Source organism: Dryobates pubescens, chromosome 15 (genome assembly GCF_014839835.1).
Source record: "Dryobates pubescens isolate bDryPub1 chromosome 15, bDryPub1.pri, whole genome shotgun sequence".
NCBI lineage: Eukaryota > Metazoa > Chordata > Aves > Piciformes > Picidae > Dryobates > Dryobates pubescens.
In genome coordinates this window covers 6720790-6742763 of record NC_071626.1, presented here as the reverse complement: position 1 = coordinate 6742763, position 21974 = coordinate 6720790, and the positions used below count along the sequence as shown (strand labels likewise).

Genomic DNA, 21974 nt, shown 5'->3' with positions numbered 1-21974 from the left:
TACAAATACAACTTTGGGCAGTGGGAGTGCTGCTTTCACACAGGAGTGGCACAGTCCAGTCCTCTCCAGTTTGTGCCTGTACCTCTTCACAATAAGGATCTTTGACTTTGGGAGGATTATGTTTCTTCTGCTTTTTAAATGAAAACAGTTCAGAAAAAAACAGGAGCAGGTGGCCATGGGCCAGTGCCCAGACTCCTTCAGCAGCCCAGCTGGCTGGACTTGTGGGCCAGCTCTGCCTGCCTAACTGCCACTTGAAAAGTTCAGTGCTGTAGCATTCCCAGCTGGGAAACTGTCCCCTTCCCCATGCCAGGGTGGCAGCAGCAGCAGGGGGTGGCACTACCTGGTGCCTCTTAGCTCTGAGTATTTTGGGGCCAGGGTCAGATTTGGCAAGCATTTTTCTGTGGTTTGGATGCTGGGGTGGTCTTTTTTTAATGCAATAGAGAGGCATATTCTTGACATCTCAGACTTGCATGAGGCAGGTTGACAGTGAAGATTTAACTTCCAAAATAAATCAAAACGTGGTGGCAGTGCCTACCCGAGACCCAAGAATTGGAGTGACTTGAAAGGGAAAGTAAATTAGCAAAGCCAGTTCTGTCAGAACTGGAACTGAAACAGTATTATTCATTTAAGGGCAGTTTCACTCTTAAGAAGCTTAGTTTGTTTTAATAAGCCAGGATTGTGCTGGTAACACTACTAAAGAGCTTATATGTAATGCTTTAATCTGTCCCATTCAAATGACACAATTTCCATGCTACCTGCTTTTGCCTTAGCACATAACACAACCCAGCTAAATCCTAAATCCTGCAAATGAGGAGCTGTGCTCTGCTTTCCATCTGATCGCATTTGGAGTAATTCTGTGTTTTATTCTGCAGCACAGAGAGGAAAATGGCTGAATCCTGGACAGTAGTTGTGCTTGGCCAAGCGTCCTGTGCCTGCGGCCTTTGCTAGGTCTCCAAAACACTGCATGGCTTTGGGTGTGATTGGTCAGGGCTTCCTCACCATTGTGCTCACATGGCAGGGATGACCCTTTTTTGAGCAAAAGGAGGCATAATTGGAATCGTGGCCAAATTTGTGTGGGAGTGCAGGGGTTTTAATGACCGCCACTGCTTGCTTTGTTAGGCAGGAAGCACCTCGTGTGTTCCACCACCTCCTCTTGAGATGGAGTCCATCAAACCGGCTCAGCTGAGGATCAGTTGTGTTGGCAGCACCTTTGAAGCAGCCTGTGGGCAGAAGGTTGGGATTTTCAGCTTCCTGAGGTTGCACCTGCTGCCAGCTAATTGGGGCACCCTGTCTGTCTTATCTGCAGGCAGAGGTTATGACAGGAGAAGCAGAAAGTTTTCACTGCACATTGTTCCTGACAGCATAATAACACTAATTGCCACAGCCTGCTTTCCCCTAGTCAGTCAGGCTTGGACTGTTTCACCTCCCACCTTGGCTTCCCCTTACTGTCTTTTAAAAATAGAAAGTGTCTGGGCAGCACAAAACAGGTTCCCTGGCCAAGGGGGAGCTGAACACCGAAGCTGAAGGGCTATTTTAGTACCGAAGTCAAGTCCTTGTCTAAGAGTTTTCTGTAGCACAATAATGCAATGTCATGAGTGAAAAATGCTTGAATTTAAAGGAAATTGAAGGCTGAAAGAAAGGAGGTTCTGATGTGCCTTGGTAAGCTGTGCCAGGAAGAGCTCCCCAGGAAATTCTTCAGTTTTTCTGAGGCTGGACCTTCAGATTCAGGCAATGTATTCTTTTATTTCTGCACATTTACCTTCTTATGAAACAACTGTGGTGATGTTTTTCTGCTGAATTCAGATCCTAGCGATGAGAGTAAGCTGAAGCTTTTACCCATGGTCACAGCTAGGCGTTGGGTGAATATTCACGACCAAGGTCAGACGTAACTCTGTTACAACAGCTCCGGCATTACTTCTTTAGGGGTAGGTAACCCCCGCATCTTGCCCTTCTCTGCGGCCTTTGCAGCGAAACTTAAATAACCCCCACGGAAGGGCAGGGGCACCAGGTGGCGCTCCCGTGCCGGGGGCAGGTTGCAGAGCAGCCCCGAGCCTGCTTCTCCAGCCGCACAATCGCAGGGCAACGCCACAGCCCGCGGGAGCGCGCCGGCCCTGTGAAGTGCTTCTGGTTTAGGTAGACGGCTCTCTTTTTTTTTGTTTATTTTAAGCAGGCGGGTTTGCATGCGCCATGGTTTTACATACGACACTTGTAGGATGCGTTTCAAGGCATTGTTAACGCTTGTATTTTGTACCGCGACGCCAAATAAAGCCGTTGCGATTTGTAGCTCCTGTGCCGTCGGTGGAGCTGTGATGCCCTAGCGCAGGCGGCAGTGTCTGCGGACGTGGCCATGCCCGCCCTGCCCGGCGGTAGCACCACCCGTCCCGGCTTTCCTCCGCTCAGCCGCAGCTTGCCCTCAGCGGGAGGCGCAAAGCACCGCGCGGCCCCCCGTTCCCGCCGGCCGCGGCCCCGCCTCACGCACGAGCAATGGGCCCTCAGGCCTCGCGAGAGCCGGAGTCCCCGCCCCCCTCCGGTGACGCCTCGGTTCGGCGGCTACGGGAGGGGCACGAGAAAGGGAGGGAAGATGGCAGCGGCAGGCGGGCGGCTGCTGGCGGCGGCCGCGGCTTATTCGGGGCGGGCGGCTTGGGGCGCGTCGCTCCGCTCCCCGGCCGTGCCTTTTGTGCCCTCCCGGACCGCCACCGTCACCCGCAGCGGTGCCATTTTGCCCAAGCCGGTTAAGGTGAGTGAGGGGCGAGCGGTGGGGGCAGCAGCCAATTACAGCTTAATGGACGGCAGCGGTGGCCAATCAGCGCGGGTGCATCTGCCGTGGGCGGGGCGGCTGCGGGCGGGGCGGGGCGGAGAGCGGCCCTGAAGGGTCGGGTCCGGGCAGCGCCTTGTCATCCCGAGTCGGTCTGTACGCTGTAAAGAGCAGATAAGCACTGGCCTATACACAGCCGTTTGTCACCAGCAGCCGCTCTCCCTTTCAAAGCCACCTGTGACCCCTGCCCCGAGCTCCCCGCGGCCCTGCTCTCCCGGTGCTGAGATGCAGTGACAGGTGGGGGTTGCTCCAGGGACGGCTTCCCGCTGCCTCCCGGGTCCCCTGCGCCCCAGCGGAGACGGGAATGCGTAGGTTCAGATCAAGTTCAACCTGCTGGCAAAGGTCAGTCTTTCCCATCGATGCCTTGCAGACGCCCTTTGGCCTCCTCAGAGTGTTCAGCGTGGTGATCCCTTTCCTGTATGTCGGGACTCAGATAAGCAAGAACTTCGCAGCCCTGCTTGAAGAACATGATATCTTTGTCCCAGAGGATGACGACGACGATGATTAAAGGGTATGTCATTGACATCATCAGCAATCTAATTATTATTGCTTCCCATTGGCTTAGGGCCGGGAGGAGAATGTCAAACTAGGAAATACAGGCAGCAACACCTTGAAAGAGGCACTTGCAGTTGAACACAGGGAGGATGCAGCATTGCCTCTGGCTGCAAACCTTTCTTTTATACCAGACTAGGTATCTGTGTATGAAATCTCCACAACGTGTATTTGATAGTGATTAGAATAAACTGATGGTAGGTTAGCTGTTGTAATTTCAATCAGAAATAAACTGTGGTCAGTGAGGGTCTATACTGACATCATTGTTGTTGTTGTCACCATCACTGGAGATGTTTAGGAAGAGACTGGATGGGGTGCTTGGTGCCATGGTTTAGTTGATTAGATAGTGTTGGATGATAGGTTGGACTTGATGATCTCAAAGGTCTCTTCCAACCTGGTTAATTCTATTGTATTGTTGAGTCTGGAGAAAAGGAGGCCAAGAGGAGACCTTACTGCTCTCTACAACTATCTGAAAGGAGGTTGTAGCGAGGTGGGGGTCAGATGCTTCCCCAGGTAACAAGTGGTAGGGTAAGAGGAAACAGCCTAAAGCTGTGCCAGCAGAGATATAGTTTGGATATTAGAAAAAAACTCTTGACTGAAAAGGTTGTCAAGCATTGAAACAGGCTGCCCAGGGAAGTGGTGTAGTCACCAAAGGCTTTTGAAAGATGTCGTAGATGTAGTGCTTAAGGGCATGGTTTAGTACTATTGGTAGTATTAGTATTTAGTAGTCCTGGTAGTATTAGCTTAAGGGTTGGACTTGGTGATCTTAGAGGTCTTTTCCAACCTAAACCATTCTGTGATTCTTTTCAACACGTTTCCCTGTGTAAAGTCTTCTGCTACCTCACAGAATGACTATTTTAAAAGAATCATATAGAATCATAGAATCAGTGAGGTTGGAAGAGACCTCAAAGTTCAGCAAGTCCAACCTGTCACTCAACACCTCATGACTACTAAACCATGGCACCAAGTGCCACGTCCAGTCCTCTCTTGAACACCTCCAGGGACGGTGACTCCACCACCTCCCTGGGCAGCACATTCCAATGGCTAACAACTCCTTCTGTGAAGAACTTTCTCCTCACCTGCAGCCTAAACCTCCCCTGGCAAAACTCTTATATAACAGATGTGAACAATGTAAGAGAATCCCTGCAATCACCAGAATGAGCTATCCAGTATCATTACAACACAGATCTCTAGAGTAGTTGGGCCATTCAGACTCATTGGATAAAGGAAAAGCAGAACTATTTCACTTTGCAGTACACTGCAGTGCTTCCCACCATTCTTATTTGGCCTGCTGTGGTGTAAAGATTGTGAGTTTGGGTGTATTTGATTCTTTTCAGAACAAAGCAGCTGTTTCAAAGAAGTTGTGGTAAACAGTGTTGCTTTCTAACCAGTTTGGTGGATGGATGTGTTCCTTTTGAGAAAGGAATTTTCCAGCATGCACTGTGCAACTAAACCCAGTGAGACTGTAGAGACTGCAGTGACCTATTGTAACCTCTTATGTAAACCCCCACTGTGTGTGGTTTTGGGGGAGGGTGTGAACTGGAGCTGTGTATCTGATGAGTAACAAGTTGTTATTCTATTTGCAGAACTGTAACAGAAGAACAGGAGGAAGACAACCATTGGCAAATGGTCCCAACATCTGTCACCTCTGTTCTGTCCTTCCTAAAGGGGACGGGGGGCTCTGTATCCCCTTTGCCAGTCAGTGTCCTGCGCATGTCTGCATGGCAGAAATCAGTAGATCAGGGCTGAAGGAAGTGCTTGACAGGCCCTGCATCCTTGTACACACACATGCTCACCTCATCAAAGACTGCTTGGGATTCCTCTTATTAGCCAGATGGGAAACACTTGATTAAAGATGAAGAGACTGAGATGGATGACTTTGGTCTTGTGTTTTCATAGATCATGTGCCTGTGTCTGAGCATTTCTGTCTTACCCTTCCTCCTCGATGTATCTGTTCCAGTAAGGAGGCTTCCTTCATATTTATTTCCTCTTCTGAGGCCTTTCTGTAATTCAGGACTAACCTAGAGCACAGGTCAGGCATCCCACAGGAAGCAGCAGCCCCACAACAGCCTCATTAAAAGAATGGGGTGCATATTGACACTGCCACAGCAGTCCAGTCAATGCTGTGTTAGCTGATGGAGACGCTATCATTAATTCCACCTCACCGAGGACTAAATACAAAGTATTACCATCACAGAGTTAGACGTTTTGAGTAGCTCTGGTAAAAGGTCAAGATCATGAGTGGCAAACTAACTTGCTGATGTGTTTTATAGCACAGCTCTGAGCAGTCAGATCTCTGGCTGCAAGTACCCAGTATCTCCTAGGTAGTTCAGTACTTTGTTCTGTATGAGCCCAAATATATTTCTTAACTGTATAAACTTCAGCTCTTCATAGAAGTGTTTACTGTAGCAATTAAGTCTCTGCATAATAGACTTCAAAGGTCTTCTTTACTGCTTGGGCTCCTTTACTTGCATGAACTAGCTTCAGTCATATCAGACCAGCTGTTTTCTCAAACACCTTCAAAGGTTAGTCAACTGTATTTATGTAAGCCAGTATTGCCCCAGTGTCTCTGTCATGGTTTCTGGTCACTAGAGCTGGCCTCTTCCCTTTACAGTCCACTTTTCCCTTCAGTATATGTAGCTGTTAAACTGTTGTTGTTGGGGTTTTTAATGCAGGGTATATATAGCTCAAACAGCCACGTTTGCTCCCTTATTACTTGGCACTGCTTTTAATCCTTGCTCTGTAACTCTCCATCATAGCTAGCAAGAGAGAAGGGAGCCTGTAACCTGAGTAACCCCAAGTGCTGTAGCTGAACACAGCTGACAGGTTCTCAAGTTATTTGCTGTCTTGAGTTGCCCCCTCCTTCCCCAAACTGCCTGAGAAGTGGTTGGTCCAGTTCATCTGCTCCTGGGAGCCAAACATGTCCTTGCTCCCATTTTCTACACTGACAGATTGCTTATCACTGCTTCATCTCACCACCTCTGCTGGCCCTTTCTGACTGTGCTTAAAAACAGCCCACCCCTGAAGCCCCTAGGTACACAGAAGTACAGATTCCTCAGGAGTGCTGCTTTACAGTTCTCCTATGGGGAAGAAAGTTCCTACATTTAGCCAACAGTTTACAAGTACTGTGAAGATTCAGTGCTGATCACACATGGGAGAGCTCCAGCACTAAATTACCCTCTGGAAACTCCTGACTGGTGAAAGAACAAACTTGCCTTGCACTTCTCAAAAGGGAGCTGGTAGCTTGCTGTTCACTTGAGGAATTGATGGTGGGACACCATGCTCTGCTAGGTATGGGCAGCTCTTGCAGAACTTCCCTGTTCAGACAGCTGCACAAACCCCCTGTTTTACCAGCTAATTTCATTTTGCAGCAGGGACATTCACTCTGCTGGTCTTTTTGTTGTACAAAAGGCTTTATTTGCCCATTGGATACTGTGCCATTCCTCGTGAGAAAGTAAACAGTGGCCAAGTAAGAAACACCAGGTCAACAAAGTCATAGCATAAAACTGCAAGAACACAGACAGGCCTCAGGTACAAGAACATCTCTGCAACTAAACTGTGTTTTCTTGAAGGCCTGCTCTTTCTTCCACAGAGCTAACAGCTGCACAGGGGGCTGCAGGCTACGCTGAAAGCCCCTCAGCTGGGTTGTGTTGTGGTTATTTAGCAGACCCACCCTGGGCAAGTGATGGGACAGCCTCCATCCACCAAAAGCACACACTGGCAAAGCTGGGGAATCACAGCTCTTTGCACAGATCATAATGGCTTGCACATGCTCTGGATTCACAGTCAGTAATCAGGCTCCCAATATGCTTCCTGTACAGATTGTTGGGGTTTTTTTCTGCTGTATAGAGCTTTATTTGTGATACAAGGGAGGAGGAAACAGAGTCAATCTCTCAGGGATCGTGGCCTGCATAGAACTTGGATAGAAAGTCATTAGGTCTCGGGGTTTCTGTCTCGTGGAAATACCTCATGACGTGAGTCCTCTGCTTCCACACGTGAATGGTTTCTTGGAGTTCCATTTTCCCCTGTGCACAGACAGAAGAATTTTAGACTACTTCTGAGTTAGAGTCCAAGTCTAACTATACAGCACTACAAAAGGTATTTGAATGAACTTAGAAACACCCTTAAGATAGCTGCATCAAGTAAAACCTCTCCTCCTAAAGCCAGCTTGCATCCCCTATACTGTGCCACAAGTATATCTACACACTCTTGTGACTTCATGTCCTGTATTAAATCATTTGTCTCTACAACAGTCTCTCAGCCCTGTGGAATAGGCAAGGGACCCTTCCCCTTTCTTGGACCCCGCTTTGTTTCTTGTGACCAGCATCCCCATAACATGCCCAACAGCTTTATTTTATTTATTTATTTATTTGTTTATTTATTTAGCAGCAGGTTAGCTCTTAAACCAAGTAAAACTGCTGAGTGCTTTGCACCAGCATCACATAGACTTTAAACACAGACTGGAGTTATCAGTTATTGTATTGGTTTCAGAGGATGGCAGCCTGGGGCAAAATGAGGCTTCCTGGAATTGTCACCTACTGTATTTTCTAGGGATTCTCTTCCCAAATGTTTCACATCATGTAAAGAAAGACTCACTCTTTTATTGGAGGGCACCAAATGCAAGAGGTCAGCAGGGCAGCCCTCGCTTGGAAGCTTTCTAATGCATTAGAACTGCAGAGGTCAGTTACTGTTGCTCAGAACCATTTTGCAGCCTTGCCCTACTCTTGGTATGCTGATCACTGCTTTTGAACAGTCAGGTCTCAGGCCTGAGACAGAACCAGATGTATTGCAGAGCTGGGGTTTTGCCACCCAAAGCCAGCTTCCCACCAAATATTGCCACTTTAAGTTGCAGAATTGCTGAAGAAAACCACATCCCAACCTAAGGAAGTACTGCAGAGAGTAGAAAGGGCATTTTTAGTGCTAAACTAGCTAGCAGCATTATTTTTACCCTTTCTCTGACTGACACTGTTTTCTTAAAAAGCCCCACAACAAACTTATTTCAGCTATCATTTTGTTTGCTGTATTCTTCATCTTTTAAACACCTGCAACCTGGAACAGTCAGCACAGTCAGTGACAGAAATCCATATTCTAACAGCTCTGACTTATGTGAGTCAAGACCCTATTCCTCTGCAGGCCAGCCTTGTCAACACATTTCTTGACAGGCATAAACCAGTCTGGGCTGCAAAAGACAACTCTGCAGCACAAGCTGAAATGAATCCATCCCTCTCCTCTATCACACTCACCACCAGTTATCCACTCTCACATTCTCTACAGCTTCAGCTTTACTGAAAGAGTGGTGGGGCACTGCAACAGGCTGCCCAGGGAGGTGGTGGTGGTGCTACCATCCTTGGAGGTCCTTCAGGACATGGTCTAGTGACCATGGAGTGCTGGGTAGAAGGTTGAATGTGATGATCTTAGAGGTCTTTTCTAACCATAAAGATTCTATAATTCAACAAAACCAGGAAGAGATGTTTGTACCTTAATAACCAGCATGTCTATCACCCGTGGATCTGTAACGTGAGCGTTCTTCATGAACATCTCCCGCACCTTGTTACGCCCCTGCTTCACTGTGATGTCCAGCTGGTATAGGTGTACTACAAGAAAACACAACATCCACAGAGGTCATCTATGCTGCTTTTCACTTTTTCCACTGACAACGTGCAACTCAACCCCGCTATACAGTCGCTTGTTCTCACAGCGTCTGTCAGCTTCACTAATAATGTGAACAACCAACGCGGCCATGGGACAAGTCCCAGTGCAGCTTTCAGGACGCAGGCAATCATGCCCCACACACCCGTCCTGCAAAATGACACCTAGATTTCTCTTTTGATTAGTCGGGAAAAAGAAATGGCAAGTAAAGCATGAGCAGCGCGGGGTTCCCAGCCTCCGGCAGGAGAGGCCGGAGAGCCTGTGCTGCACCGGCGAGAGGCCGAGGCCACAGCCCCGCCGCTGCTGCAAGGCCCTGAACACCTGCGTTCACCTGCCCCAAAGGCAGCGGGTCACGGCGGGAAAAGGCCGCAAAGAAAGCCTAGGCAAGACCCGCTACACCCTGGGACAAGCGGCACCCCACGACGGGCCCTTTAAAGCCCCAGGGTGGCCGTCACGACCTTGAGCTTGGATCGCATCTGCGCATGCGTGCGGCCGGCCCCGGGCCCCCTCACCTGTGTTGGGCACCTCGCGGTACCAGGCTCGGTACAGCTCCCTCACTCGCCGCTTCGCCTCGTCTAAGTTCCGGCTGAAGATCGGCTTCACCGCGGCGGACACCGCTCCTTTCCCCGCTACCGCCATCTTCTTGCAGCCACCGCCTGCGCGGCGACCCCTCCGCGCTGCGCGTCACGGCCCGCCCCTTCCTCGCCGGAGGTGGGAACATGCTTCTGCACGGCGACTCTCTATTGGCCGACTGCGCTGCCACTCTACTCCTCTGGGCCTGCCAAATAGCGAATAGCCGGCGGCCTCCCATCAGATTGGTTGAGAGAAACACCAATCACCGCTGGCTGCGACAGGAGCCGTCCGGGGGTACGGCGCCCTGAAGCGCTGTGCCGCGGCTCTGGGGCCTGCGCTGCCCGGGGCGGGCCAGGCTGGGGACCGGGCGGCCGGAGGTTAAAGGGAAAGCTGAACAAAGTGTGCGGGGTACGGGGCCGCTACGAGGACGAGCGGCTTTAGTTGCACCGGGTACACCGAGGTGTGGCCTTCACGGTGCCACGACCTTCTTACAGGCTGCGGAGCAGGGGGCTGCAGGCCGTGCGTGAGCCCCATCGAGCCCCATCCCTGCCGCCGCGGAGTCACGGCGCGGGCAGGCCCCGAGGCGGTGGGTGACGCTTGTCATCGGAGCCCCAGCCTCCCACCAGCTGCTGGGCTTCAGGGAACAGTTTTGGAGAACTTTCCCCTTCCCAGTGCCAGATCTGTATGTTGTGGTGATCTGGAGATGTTCTCGTTTGCCTTCCGAAGGTCACAGCAGCTGATGTTTGCACAAGCAGGTTGACCTTGAGTGCATTCTTGAACACTAGAAAGGCAATCCCTACTCTAGGGCTACCCAAGCTTTTTATCCAAATGCATGAGTGCCAGAATCCTTTCTGTTTGAAGTTTAGTTTAGTTCACTGAAACCTTTATAACGTGTGCTGGTCAGTTTAAACCCACACCAGCTGAGTTCAGTGTTGTCAAACCAACCAGAAAAGTAACACTGAAAAGTATCTTGAAAAGAAACCCGTCAGGTGCTGGCTGTAAGGACATCAAGTGAGTATGCAAGATAAATATCTGAAGCTCAGGACTGTGAGACAGCCACAATGAGGAGAGTACAAGAAAGACTTTTCAGATCACTTATACCTTGTCAGATTATTCTGTAAATGAAAAGCATAAATGTACACTTCCCACTGAATTAAATCTTAACGAGGGTATTAAGTATTTGCATAATTCAATAGCTTGCATAGCTTCCAAAATTACCAGGAGAATGGTCGACGTCAGTGTGTGCACAAGCATGCTGTCACTTGCAGGGATATCTGAAGTTGTGAGTATGTGTAGAAGCTCCTTCATGCTATGGTCTTGTCAGCCATGTGGTTAAAAGCTACAATTCATCTGCATATGAACACATAACACCTTGCAAAACAAATTGCCAGGAATATTGCAGGAAGAAAGAGAAAGGTTGCTCAGGAATCTACAGCTGTACTGTTTTCAAACAGTGTAAGTCCATCCCCTGGTGAGTTCCAAACCTGCCCAAGAGCTGAATTTATGTAATGGTGAAAGAAACAAAGCATGTTTTAGAAACTAATTAGAGGAGCTGGTCAATCTGGACACCATCATTTCTCTTGAAATAAGAGCTTCAGTATTTCACAAATGGCTGAAACACCACCTGGGTTATTTATGTACTCCTGGGTGTTTACTCCTGCTGGAGGCATAGCGTGACCGAAGGGTTGTCAGGATTCAAACTGACTTTCTGTGGGGCTTTCAATGACAGCAGTGCACTTTGTGTGCAGAGCAGAGAGTTTGCACTAAGCAGGACAGGCTGCAGGAGACAGATGCATTGGATGGCAAGATTTTTCAGCAGCACTACCTGAAACTGCACTTAAATGTCACCTTGTGTGGAGCTGAAACTCGCTCTGCCCCTCAGCAGCACATGCCAAATCAGCTGACTAGCCCTGGGTTTTTTTCAGCAGCCAAGCCAGAGCTGAGGTCCCCTGGGCAGCAGGCAGAGGCACCAACTGCTGTGGGATGGCTCTGCATAGGAGGCAAAGCGTGGCTGGATGTGCAGTGGGGCTAACAAGGAGGAGAGTAGAGAGGTCCAGCAATACCCCCAAGGTTTTATGCCAAGGCTTTTTGCTTCTAGAATTGGCAAGACTCATGGGTTGTCTTTTATACAGGATAGCCTTGTACTGCAGTAAACTAATTCAGGGATGATAAACCTTTCAGTATCTTTGTGCTCAGTGGACTGCTGAGTCCCAAGTGCAGCAGAAGTGGCTGATTAGGCATGTATGTAGTCAAAAACATCATAATTTGTATCTTGTTACGGCTGGCTGATTCAAGATTCAGGACTGCAATTAAGCTGAACTAAATATTGGGCCAGATCCTCACTTTACAAAGCTGGGGACATCTACAGAGACTTGAGAGGCTGTGGGTGGAACCGAGCATGATCCTGTTGAGATCTGCAGCATTTCTGATGAGTTTGCATTGGTGATAGCCTTGCAGGGGAGAGTGGTGTGCACTTATCTTGGGACAGCTTGCACAATGTATGGGTGTGGGGAGTTTGTGAAGGCAAAGTGAGCATCCTCTCGTGGCCTGGGCTGGTCCTTGGGGATCATGAAAGTGAATTTCTGCAGGAGAGAGATAAAGAAAAGAAAGAGCTCCATCCTGGCCAGCTGTTCCCCCAGGCAGACACGGCGACCTGCAAGAGAGGGGAGTAGAAAGCATTTGTGAAAGAGGACCCCCCTCCTGCTGTGCCTCTGACTTGCAGCTGCATCCTCCCCTCAGATTTACCTGCTGAGAAAGGCAGGAAGGCCTCTCGTTTCACAAACTGCCCATTGGCATCCAGGAAGTGTTCAGGGTAAAACTCATTTGGCTTCTCCCAGACTGTCTCATCCTTCAGCACGGAAGACAAGTTGGTGATGATTGTTGTACCCTGCACTCTCCCACAAGAGGAAACAACTGTGAGAACAGCAGCATTATCTTGGCATAATGGATCAGTGCTGGTCCCTCATTAGGATCCCATCTTTGCCTACTATCTAGTAGTAATCATCATTTGGTGCTTCAGGGTAAGGCACCCATCTCCTCTTCTGTATCTTACTTAAACCAGAGGTAAAGCAGGACACCTTTCCAGTGATGTATGCTGCCTGCCCTATGCTCTGAAGCATCTGCACTTTTGCAGTCTGTATCCTTAAAAAGCTATTGCATGCAAATGCCAATTTCCTGGTGACACAATGGAAACAGCCTCTGCTTCTCAGATCCTTCTGGACTTTGTGTAATGGCCAGAGGGAAAAACATAATAAAAGACTGATAGACTTCGAAGCTCAACTTTTGGTGCAGCCATTGGAAACTCCAAAGCTTTCCTGTTCCACATGTCAATAGTCCAAGCTAAAGGAGATACTGAAAGGCTAAATAAATTCCCAGGCTTGGATTGCTACCAGTGCTGCTAGGGCAGCTGCCAGTCACAGATGCCAGTGGCATCTGAATTGCTTCAGAGATGAAAGGTTTGACTGCCATCATCTCAGGCAAGCCAGTAAGCTGGTGTGATGTGCCTCCAGAGAGCCTGTTAGGCTCCACTGCTTTCTCCAGCTACACAGTCAGTGAATGTAACAGCTCATCAAGAGGAAAGCAAACTTCTGCCCTGAGCTGGGTTCCCACATAACCAGCGCAAACCTAGAGCACAAAGGTGACTCCCTGCTGGGATTTAGCATTTCCAGATGTCTTGCTCCAGCGCTTGCCAGTGGCTGTAATTTGGGGCTGCAAGTGCAATGCCACAGAGCACACAGGGAGAGGATGCTGCAGTGCCTATGTGGTCAGAGTCACCTTGGGGATGAAGAAGCCTTGCAGCTCGGTGTCCCGGTACGTCATGTGAGGTACTCCAACAGGAGCGACATCTCCGTAGCGTTGCACTTCATGGATCACAGCATTGGTATAGGGCATGTTCTCTTGGTCTGCCATGGTGGGTGGTCTCTCTCTGCCAATCACCTTATCAATCTCATCTTGGACCTTACCTGAAAGCAGCACAGCTAAGGAGTTAGAGCATCCTTAGATAAATAGAAGCAGCTGGTAGAAGCTGTAGGAAGGCTGGCAGCCTGAGACTGTAAACACTGGCTAAGAGCAAGGCAAGCAGTTAGAGAAAGGAACAGAAACTGGAGATGAATGCATTTGTTTTCAGTTGCTCAGAGGCATCTGACAGAGTGTCTTTAATAAAGGCCATGCCACTCAACATGGTACCTTACCCCTCCCCTATGCAGCTGAAAGGGCACCTGGGCATGCAGCATTAGAGAATTAGAAAAGATTAGCTTCTGTTCCAAACACTGGAAAGAGGGTACTCTGGCCACTGAAAGTCCCTAAGTGTCCTTCAAAAATTAAGGTGAGACCAAACTTGTTCTTCTACTCCAGTATTTTTATCAGAGCTCCCCCCAGTGCTACTGGTCCCTGCCAGAACAGCTATGTTTGGGAAGTGTTTCTTCTGATTCCTGGAGACCAGCAATTACCAAAGCTGCTCCTCATTGCAAAAGCCACAAGCCACAGAGAGAAGGTGTTCAATCTCACTACAGGAAAATGAGAGTTGAAGATGCCTTACTTACTCTGTATTTCTGGGTGTAAAAGCATGTACAGAACTGCCCACCGGAGAGTGGTGGAGGTGGTCTCAGTACCGGCTATAAACAAGTCTGAGGTCACCAGACGAAGGTTGTCATAGTTGAAAGTGTCCTTTTCAGTGTCCTTACCCTGGGGAGAGCAAACAAGTGGGTGACTGGAACTGGGATACTCACTGGGTGAGAAGACTGTTATTCCAAAGCAGTAGTGAGAAGCACTAGAGCCATTTTGGTTGACCAGGAAGTTCACTGGGAAAGCAGATCAAAACATAAGCAACCGTCTGTGTATGACTGAGGTACTTCAGTTCTCTCCTGTATCCTGAGTGGTGACCACTACACCTGCCTTCAGGACAGAAGTGACCTCAGACAGCAGGCTCCCACCACTTGCTGTAACATCCCCTCCAGAGAAGGTGGAACACAGTTACTCAGGTTTGATCAGGTCACGAAACCCACGTAGCAGAGAGGAGGCTGCATTGGTGTGGCAGAAGCAACAGTATCTTGAGGGGGGGTTATCTATGCATTACAGTTTCCTGCTGCTTCTGCCTTGCTAGTTGTTACAATTAAATGAATAAAACCAGGGTATCATTGCTGCCTATTAAGTCTGCAACACCAACTTCAGCAAAACTGGTCTCTCATCCAAATGGTAATTGAGCTCAGATTTGTTAGCACATGAGATATGACAAGCTCTCTGCATGAGCTCATCTGCTTGTCTTTTCTAATCCTCTTTATACTTTCCTCTCCTAGGGACTAGCTTCTGATAAGTTATTCTGTATGTTTTGATGCTGTTGTAATATGGATAGCAATTAATTAGGCATTTAAGACTCAACTCTTACTCCAATAAAAGATCTCTGGCACGGGAGCTATAGAGCTGACCTGACCAAAGTTAACCCGGTAGAGGGATTTATCAGCCTGGCTTATCAGGGACTTAGTGAATAGATCAGAGATGTGACAAAGTACAGAATGGTCAGGTCCACATCCACCCCCCAACAGTACTGCTCAGTGCAGAGTAACATAGGTCATGTTGCTGTGCCTGTGTGAGCTGGGGGGAGGTGCAACGCATGGGCTGGAGGTGCCCAGTGCTCACAGCATGGCAGGGCTCATTCTGTAGAGCAGCAGTTCAGCATGAGGACTTGGATGGCAGAAGGGGTTTGCAGTGAATTTGCTCATCTTGCACTTGAAATTTAGTGAATCTGTGTGCAGCAGCACATGGTGGATGGCTGGCTGGTTTTATAATGGCTTTTTTGTCTGGCTGAATGAAAGGAAAGATTCCTTTCACTTCAGTGAGGTTCAGATTCTTCTGATCTGCAGGGAACTAGTTCTTAGCAAGAATTCCAAAGACAGATCCAGGAGAAGAAGCTGTCTTTCCAAGTCATAACTTGGTTTAAACACAGGCTACAGACTGGGCAATGATATTGAAAAGTCTTGTCTGTTGCTGCAGTTTTGGAACTGGTTTTGAGACATCAGTCATTAAGGCAGTGACATACACAGAATCTTGCATGTTGACTTGTCCCCTGGCACAAACTTAGAAGTATCAATGAATTCTCAATCACTACCTTTAAAATGCATTTGAAATGGTGTAGGCTGGAAAAGAAGGGAGCTGCCAGGCTGAGAATGTGGGAACAGGAACATCAGCAAGTCGTATGATTTCTTAAGACAATAAAGAAGGTTACAGCATGCAGTTAACACATTTCTTCTTGAGATAACAGCATGGAAGTAAAAAGTAGGAAATCAGTAAGAGGTTTTATGTAGCTCTTTGAGGCAAGTCAGCTTCTGTCAACAAGCTTAAACAGACAGAGACATTGCCCCTGGACACAAGGCTCTGCTGGTGTCATCCTACCTCCTTCATTTCCTTTAAAAATGCATCAGTGAAGTCTCTGATGTGAGCAGGGTCCCAGGTCTCCTTGTGCTTATCTACGAGCACATCTATGAAGTCCATGAATGCCTTTTGCTCTCCAAAGACTTTCTGTGTCACCCCAGGGATGTGCAACAAAAGGGGCACCTCGTTGAGAAGCTGGGATGTCAGAACCAGAGAGAGAAAATATTATGTGATGCAAAATGAAAAAAACAATGAAAACACAGTGCTCTCAAGGGCAGCCTCACACAGAAGAGATGATGCTCTGGGTTTACCTGAGCCATGAGTCCAGCCTCTTCATTCAGGGAGTTTTCAAACACCTGTAGCAGCTTCTTGAATGTCTCATCGCCGTAGTCGAAGCGCTCTCCATAGACGATGGTGCAGATCACGTTGCAGACTGCGTTGTTCACAAGGAAGTGCAAATCGAAGGGACAACCTGAAACCAGAAAGGGAAACCAAGCCATGGAGCTAAGCCACACCAAGCTGTTGGACCTCAGCTGTCAGCAATGAGAATGCACAAATGCCTCCTTGATGCCACTAAGAGAAAAGGTCCCCAAACCATTAATGCAGAGTACTAGAAAGTGAAGATCTTATCTCCTGCTGCTATTTGGTTGATCCTCGAAGCAGGAAACAACCAAGAGAAGCTGAGTTGCTGGGTGGTTCTGTGACTTGGCAGATAACACTTTGCTTCATGATTCTCTGCCTAGATGGCAGGTGATGTGCTGTGAAAACTCAGCTGCACTTTTATTGCATGTGATAATATCAGTATGTTCCACTGAGCTTCATAAAGGTAATGGTTACCAGGCTCTGGGAATTATTTGGTTTTCCCTCTTTATTTGTATTTATTGATTTCATATAATCAGAGAATGGTAGGGGTTGGAAGGGGCCTCTGGAGATCATTGAGTCCAACCCCCCTGCCAAAGCAGGGTTACCTAGGGCAGGTCACACAGGAATGCAGCTGAGCAGGTCTTGAGAGTCTAGAGCAGGAGACTCCACAACCTCTCTGGGCAGCCTGTTCCAGTGCTCCATCACCTTTACAGTGAAGTTTTTCCTCATGTTGAGGATAAACTTCCCATGTTCCAGCCTGTACCCATTGCCCCTTGTCCTACCACAGGACACCACTGAAAAGAGCCTGGCTCAATCTCCTTGATACCCACCCTTCAGACATTCATAAACATTAATAAGATCTCCTCTCAGCCCTCTCTTTTCCAAACTAAACAGTGCCAGGTCTCTCAGCTTTTCTTCATCAGACATGTTCCAGTCCCTTAATCATCCTCTTAGCCCTCTGTTGGACACTCTCTAGTATATCCCTGTCCCTCTTGAACTGGCGAGCCCAGAACTGGACATGATACTCCAGGTGTGGCCTCACCAGGGCAGAGTAGAGGGGCAGGAGAACCTGCTTTGACCTGCTGACCACGCTCTTTTTAATGCACCCCCCAGGATACTACTGGCCTTCTTGGCCACAAGGGCACATTGCTGTCCCACAGATAATTCATTGTCCCCCTGGAGTCCAAGGTCCCTCTCCAGGGGGCTGCTTTCCAGCATATAGACTAGAAACACTGCTTAGGAAGAAAGCACTGCATGCAGACCAGAGTGGCACTGCTGCTCTCTCTGCATCACTGTATTGCCTTTTTCTAGCATCACCCCATCCTTCTGGACCATGACAAACCTTCTTTATCGCTGACTGCAGAGCACAGAAATCTTGCTTCCTCCACCACTCGCTCCTCCAAGGATTTCTTTCCCATTCCAAAGTTCCTCAAAGTAATGAGTGTGAATTTCCTTAGCTCCTTCCAGTCGTGCCCATATCTTGCTACAGCCACCCCTGGAATGATGGATGAGCAAGAAATGTCAGCAGCTCTCCACTGTCCATCAAGCAAAGTTCACCGGAAAGTAGCACATGTGAATTTGGAGGTACAGGTCTGTGTGGATAGGTGGAAGAGTGTGATCTGGTACAATGTGTTCATACAGTTCTGAAAACTGATTACTGCACCCTTCTAATGCCTGTGCATGGCTGGTGAGGGTGGAGGGCAATGAGAGCAACAAGTGCTGCTAAGGGTAAAGGAATCATTCTCCCAAACCACTCAGCATTTCACCCTTAGCTTGGGTGAACTGGGCAGCAGCTTGTGCCACAGCACAGGAGCTGAGGAGGAGAGAAGTGGGCTGGATGCTGAAAAGTGCTGTATCTTGGGAAGGGAGTTACCTTTTTGTGTGTGCGTGATGACCACGTGCACATAGTATGTGAGCATAAGCACGCATCACTGGTGTCAGGAGCTACCAGCTCCAATGCTGGCAGGAAAGCTGCACCACTGACTGTCCTTACAGCGCTGAGGAAGTGTGTGCTAACACCTGGAGCTGCACTACAACCACCAAGGGCAGCCCCCTTTTCATCAAAACTGATTTTGTCACCACCAAAGGGTGGCAGACACACAAGGAGACACGAGAAGGTGGGGCTGTACTGAGAAAACCTTCCGTCTACTCAGTCCTCCTAGTGCTAGTACCAGTGAGGACTGCCCATTCCCTTACCTTGGGATTTCTTTCCATAGCCCAGATGTTCATACATTGGAAAGTAAGGCCGGTCAGCAAAGTCCTCTGACTTGTGGACCAGGGCTTCCTTCACCAGCTTATACCCATTCAGTACCACCAGGTTGGTCCAGCAGTTCTGCAGGTTGAAGATGTCTCCATACTTCTTGCGAAGCTGCCAAGGCACAAATAGCACATCCCTGAATATGAGCTGAATGTCATGTCAAAAATATCACCACATCCTTCCTTAGGGCCTCTGCTTTTTAATGATTTTTGAGGTGCTTTCATTAGGAGACCTTCAGCTCACCTTTGACCTTTGTCTTTGCAGCGCAACAGCTCAGAGCAGCGCCAAACGGCAGCAGAGGTTGATGGTCTGCGAGTGGAAACATTTAGAATACAGCTCCCAGCCAAACTGTTGCCATGACCATTGTGCAGGTATTCTGGATTTGTCTGACAACACAAGGGCAGGGACCTTTTGCAGGACTTTCAAAGGCTGCATGCTCAGCAACAGATTATTTCCTGACACTTGTATTTATTTCCCCCTGAAAGACTAGGCAAGTTTTGAGTTAGGCTGCTTCTGCTAGAAGGAAATATTGGGGATAAGGTGAGGTGTAATTACTATTTAATATGCATTTGTTCCCAGTGATCTACCCAGAGCCCAGTTCCCAGAAGCACAGTTCCACACAGGAGTGTCATAGAATCATTAAGGTTGGAAGAGACCTTCAAGATCATTGAGTCCAACCATAACCCAGCTACCATGACCGCTATACTGTATCCTGACGTGCCACATCTACACACTTCCTGAACACCTCCAGAGATGGCAACTCCAACACCTCCCTGGGCAGCCTGTTCCAATGCCTCACCACTCATTCAGTAAATAAATTTTTCCTAATGTCCAGTCTAAACATCCCCTGGCACAACTTGAGACCATTTCCTCTCATCCTATCTCTAGTTACTTGAGAGAAGAGACCAAAAGCAGCCTCACTACAACCTCCTTTCAGGTGGTTGTGGAGAGCACTTTCTCTGCACTAGTAACTAGTACACCCCCTCCATCTGTGGTAATCTCTGAGAGACATAATGCTGACAGCAGGATGGCTGCACAGCTGAAAAGCCTGTCAGCAATACACTCTCACCATGGCAGCTTGCCATGGAGCTAAGTTTCCCCCCAGGTAAGCAAGGACTTTGATTGGACATAGAGTCTCAGGAAGGCAGGTTGAAGCTCCCCTGTCAGTCTAACCCTAACACTGAACAAAGCACTCAGGGGCATGTTTTCAGAAGACAGTGCAATAGGAGCACAGACTGTGCTCTGCTTGCTTTCTTTTTCTTTTTCCTGTCTTTTTTGTGGTGTTTTGTTGTTATAAAGCTAAGCATCTTCATTTCTGCACTGTAGCAATGCAAGGAACCAAAGCACTTAAGACTGTATTTGCAGTGGGTTTGGGAAGGGAATTAGCACTTCACTGGCACTAGAAATACATCATGAAAAGTGATTACTGGTCAAGATTGTGGTTAGCATGCCCCTGGTGTGATGTGATTTGGAAATGGTAATCTTTTGGAATGTATGTGAGCAAATAACACAAAAGCTATATTTAGTTTCTGCATTTGGCAGATTTTGGACAGACAGCTGAACAGTGACATCTCCTAGAGAAAAGGCCTTTAGAGTTTGCAGACTGAAGAACAAAACCCCCGTGGTTTATCTGCTGCAAACTGTGCTGTGCTTTTCCTTTGAGAGGAGCTAAGCCCTGACTTTGAATAGGAAAGCTACTGAGATTTTGGGCACTGCTGCTGGGGCAAATCCTGCCAGCTGATCCCTTTAACTGGAACTGTCACATGCCTGGAGACGTGCTTAATTAACTCCAGGGAAGTCTGGCATTCCTGTGGCCACATCCCCAGCACACAGATACCTGCTTGTCTTCCCTTGTTTGTATCTCTCTGTTCCCTTGTCCCCATAGCTGCCCACAAGCTGATGGCAACTCTACAGCAAGTCAAGCATCACCCATCACTGGGGGCACAGCAGCATCTTCCATGGGGCTCATGCAGAGGTCTGGAGAAGGAGCCTGACAAGTGTTGGTGCACGGTTGTCTATCTGTATGGGACAGCTCAGTGCTCTTAGGCAGTGACTTTCTTACTCCTGGACTATAGACAGGTCGTTACCCTTTGGCTTTGTACAAGGGTAGATTGTGCCAGGGCATCCCCAACCCTCCTAGGTCATGTAAGAGGCACTTCACCAGGGGTCCAGCACTCACCTGGTTGAAGGAGATGTGAGGTTTGTGGAAGTCAACATGCAGCATGGTCCCAATGAACGGCAGTGAAACTGGTCCTGGTGGGTAATGGCTCCACTTCCTCCTGCGCTTCATGAAGTCAAGAAGTAAAGTAAAGACTGTCAGAAAAACTCCCACTACAGAGATATTGCTCCAGGAGGATGACAACTGCGACCCCAGCCACAGGAGCAATGACATTTTGTAGCCTTGCTGTGCCTCTTTGGCCTCTTTTCCTTCCCCAGGCAGTTGTCCTTTCCTCCTTGCTTTCTCTTCTTCCCCACACTCTGTCTCCCTCCTCCTCTCTCCCTGCAAGTTCTGGGCTCTGATTGCCAGGCTTGGCTCAGACCCAAAGCTCCTCCTCTGTTCAGATCAGCCTTGGGGGAGTGGTGATGAGGGTCAGCCCTCCTCTTCCTTTTCTTCCTCCAAAGCTAGAGCTCAGAGGCCTGTTGCCCCCTCTGCACGGTGGCAGCTGCTGCACTAGTACCCTCCATGAGGCAAGGCTGGATGAGGTGCAGGGTGCCCTCTCCCACAGCCAAACTGGAATTGCAACTTGCTGCATTCTCATGGGGTGATAGTGAAAGACTTTGTATAAACTTGTGACACCTTCTTGTTTGCTCAGACAAGTCATGGGAGAAGCAGCTCCTGAACGCAGATCATCCAGGTTTCTGTTTGCAGGGATAAGGATTTGTTCCATTGGCCCTTCAGAAAGCTCAGGTTAGGTTAAGCTTTCCCTTACAGAAAGCACTTGTCACAGAAATCAGCCTAAAATGCTGACCTGAGACTTCAAAAATCGTGGGAATAATAACCTTGGTCTAACTCCAAATGTCAACCAGCACTGTGACCTTGGTTTATGTAGAGCACAGCTCAGCTATAGGGAAGAAAGCACACCCACTGCAAAGAGCCTCCAGCCTTTGGGGCAGCAGTGGTGCAAACACAATCATGGAGATAGCCAAAGTATTTCCTAAAGCAGCACAGCTCTCTGCCATCGGAGATCAATAAAGCTCACTCTTACAACAGTTAGTTCTAGCTAAAGAGAAGCAGTAAACCCATCACAGCTTGATCTGTGATCTCAGCGTGATCAGAGAAGAGCTCCTCATGGAGCAATTGCTGCAACAATGATGGAAAGCTCAGACTGCAAAGTGGTGCACCTGCAAAGAATCTGCTGTCAGCCCCAGGGTGCGGCCAAGGCTCAGACATGCCCCTTG

The 21974-nt window shown here is 48.6% G+C and overlaps 3 protein-coding genes across 3 annotated transcripts; 1 reads left to right on the top strand and 2 right to left on the bottom strand.

Annotated features, from left to right (window-relative positions):
- The first annotated feature begins 2553 nt into the window (after positions 1–2553).
- Positions 2554–5358, top strand: SMDT1 (single-pass membrane protein with aspartate rich tail 1). Its single transcript, XM_054167908.1, has 3 exons — positions 2554–2737; positions 3186–3326; positions 4954–5358. Exons 1-2 carry the CDS (start codon positions 2582–2584, stop codon positions 3321–3323), a joined length of 294 nt encoding a protein of 97 aa, XP_054023883.1. The 5' UTR covers positions 2554–2581; the 3' UTR covers positions 3324–3326; positions 4954–5358.
- Positions 5359–7185: 1827 nt separating this feature from the next.
- Positions 7186–9712, bottom strand: NDUFA6 (NADH:ubiquinone oxidoreductase subunit A6). Its single transcript, XM_054167890.1, has 3 exons — positions 9529–9712; positions 8846–8961; positions 7186–7392 (listed from the first exon to the last, which is right to left on the bottom strand). The coding sequence occupies exons 1-3, from the start codon at positions 9653–9655 to the stop codon at positions 7261–7263; spliced, it is 375 nt and encodes a 124-aa protein (XP_054023865.1). The 5' UTR covers positions 9656–9712; the 3' UTR covers positions 7186–7260.
- Positions 9713–11765: 2053 nt separating this feature from the next.
- LOC104301982 (cytochrome P450 2D14) lies at positions 11766–21054 on the bottom strand. Its single transcript, XM_009902443.2, has 9 exons — positions 20755–21054; positions 18515–18686; positions 17661–17813; positions 16267–16427; positions 15977–16150; positions 14131–14272; positions 13364–13551; positions 12335–12476; positions 11766–12242 (listed from the first exon to the last, which is right to left on the bottom strand). The coding sequence occupies exons 1-9, from the start codon at positions 20965–20967 to the stop codon at positions 12064–12066; spliced, it is 1524 nt and encodes a 507-aa protein (XP_009900745.2). The 5' UTR covers positions 20968–21054; the 3' UTR covers positions 11766–12063.
- Positions 21055–21974: the final 920 nt, after the last annotated feature.

Bases quoted from the DNA above. Each gene is read 5' to 3' on its own strand.
- SMDT1 (XM_054167908.1), top strand. From the start codon at position 2,582: ATGGCAGCGGCAGGCGGGCGGCTGCTGGCGGCGGCCGCGGCTTATTCG. The intron at 2,738-3,185 runs GTGAGTGAGGGG...GATGCCTTGCAG, and splicing joins TTTTGCCCAAGCCGGTTAAG to ACGCCCTTTGGCCTCCTCAG.
- NDUFA6 (XM_054167890.1), bottom strand. From the start codon at position 9,655: ATGGCGGTAGCGGGGAAAGGAGCGGTGTCCGCCGCGGTGAAGCCGATC. The intron at 8,962-9,528 runs GTGAGGGGGCCC...GTTTTCTTGTAG, and splicing joins CCGCGAGGTGCCCAACACAG to TACACCTATACCAGCTGGAC. The intron at 7,393-8,845 runs GTACAAACATCT...GTCTGTGCACAG, and splicing joins TAGACATGCTGGTTATTAAG to GGGAAAATGGAACTCCAAGA.
- LOC104301982 (XM_009902443.2), bottom strand. From the start codon at position 20,967: ATGTCATTGCTCCTGTGGCTGGGGTCGCAGTTGTCATCCTCCTGGAGC. The intron at 13,552-14,130 runs GTAAGTAAGGCA...TGCTGCTTTCAG, and splicing joins TTTACACCCAGAAATACAGA to GTAAGGTCCAAGATGAGATT. The intron at 12,243-12,334 runs GTAAATCTGAGG...CCTCTCTTGCAG, and splicing joins CTTCCTGCCTTTCTCAGCAG to GTCGCCGTGTCTGCCTGGGG.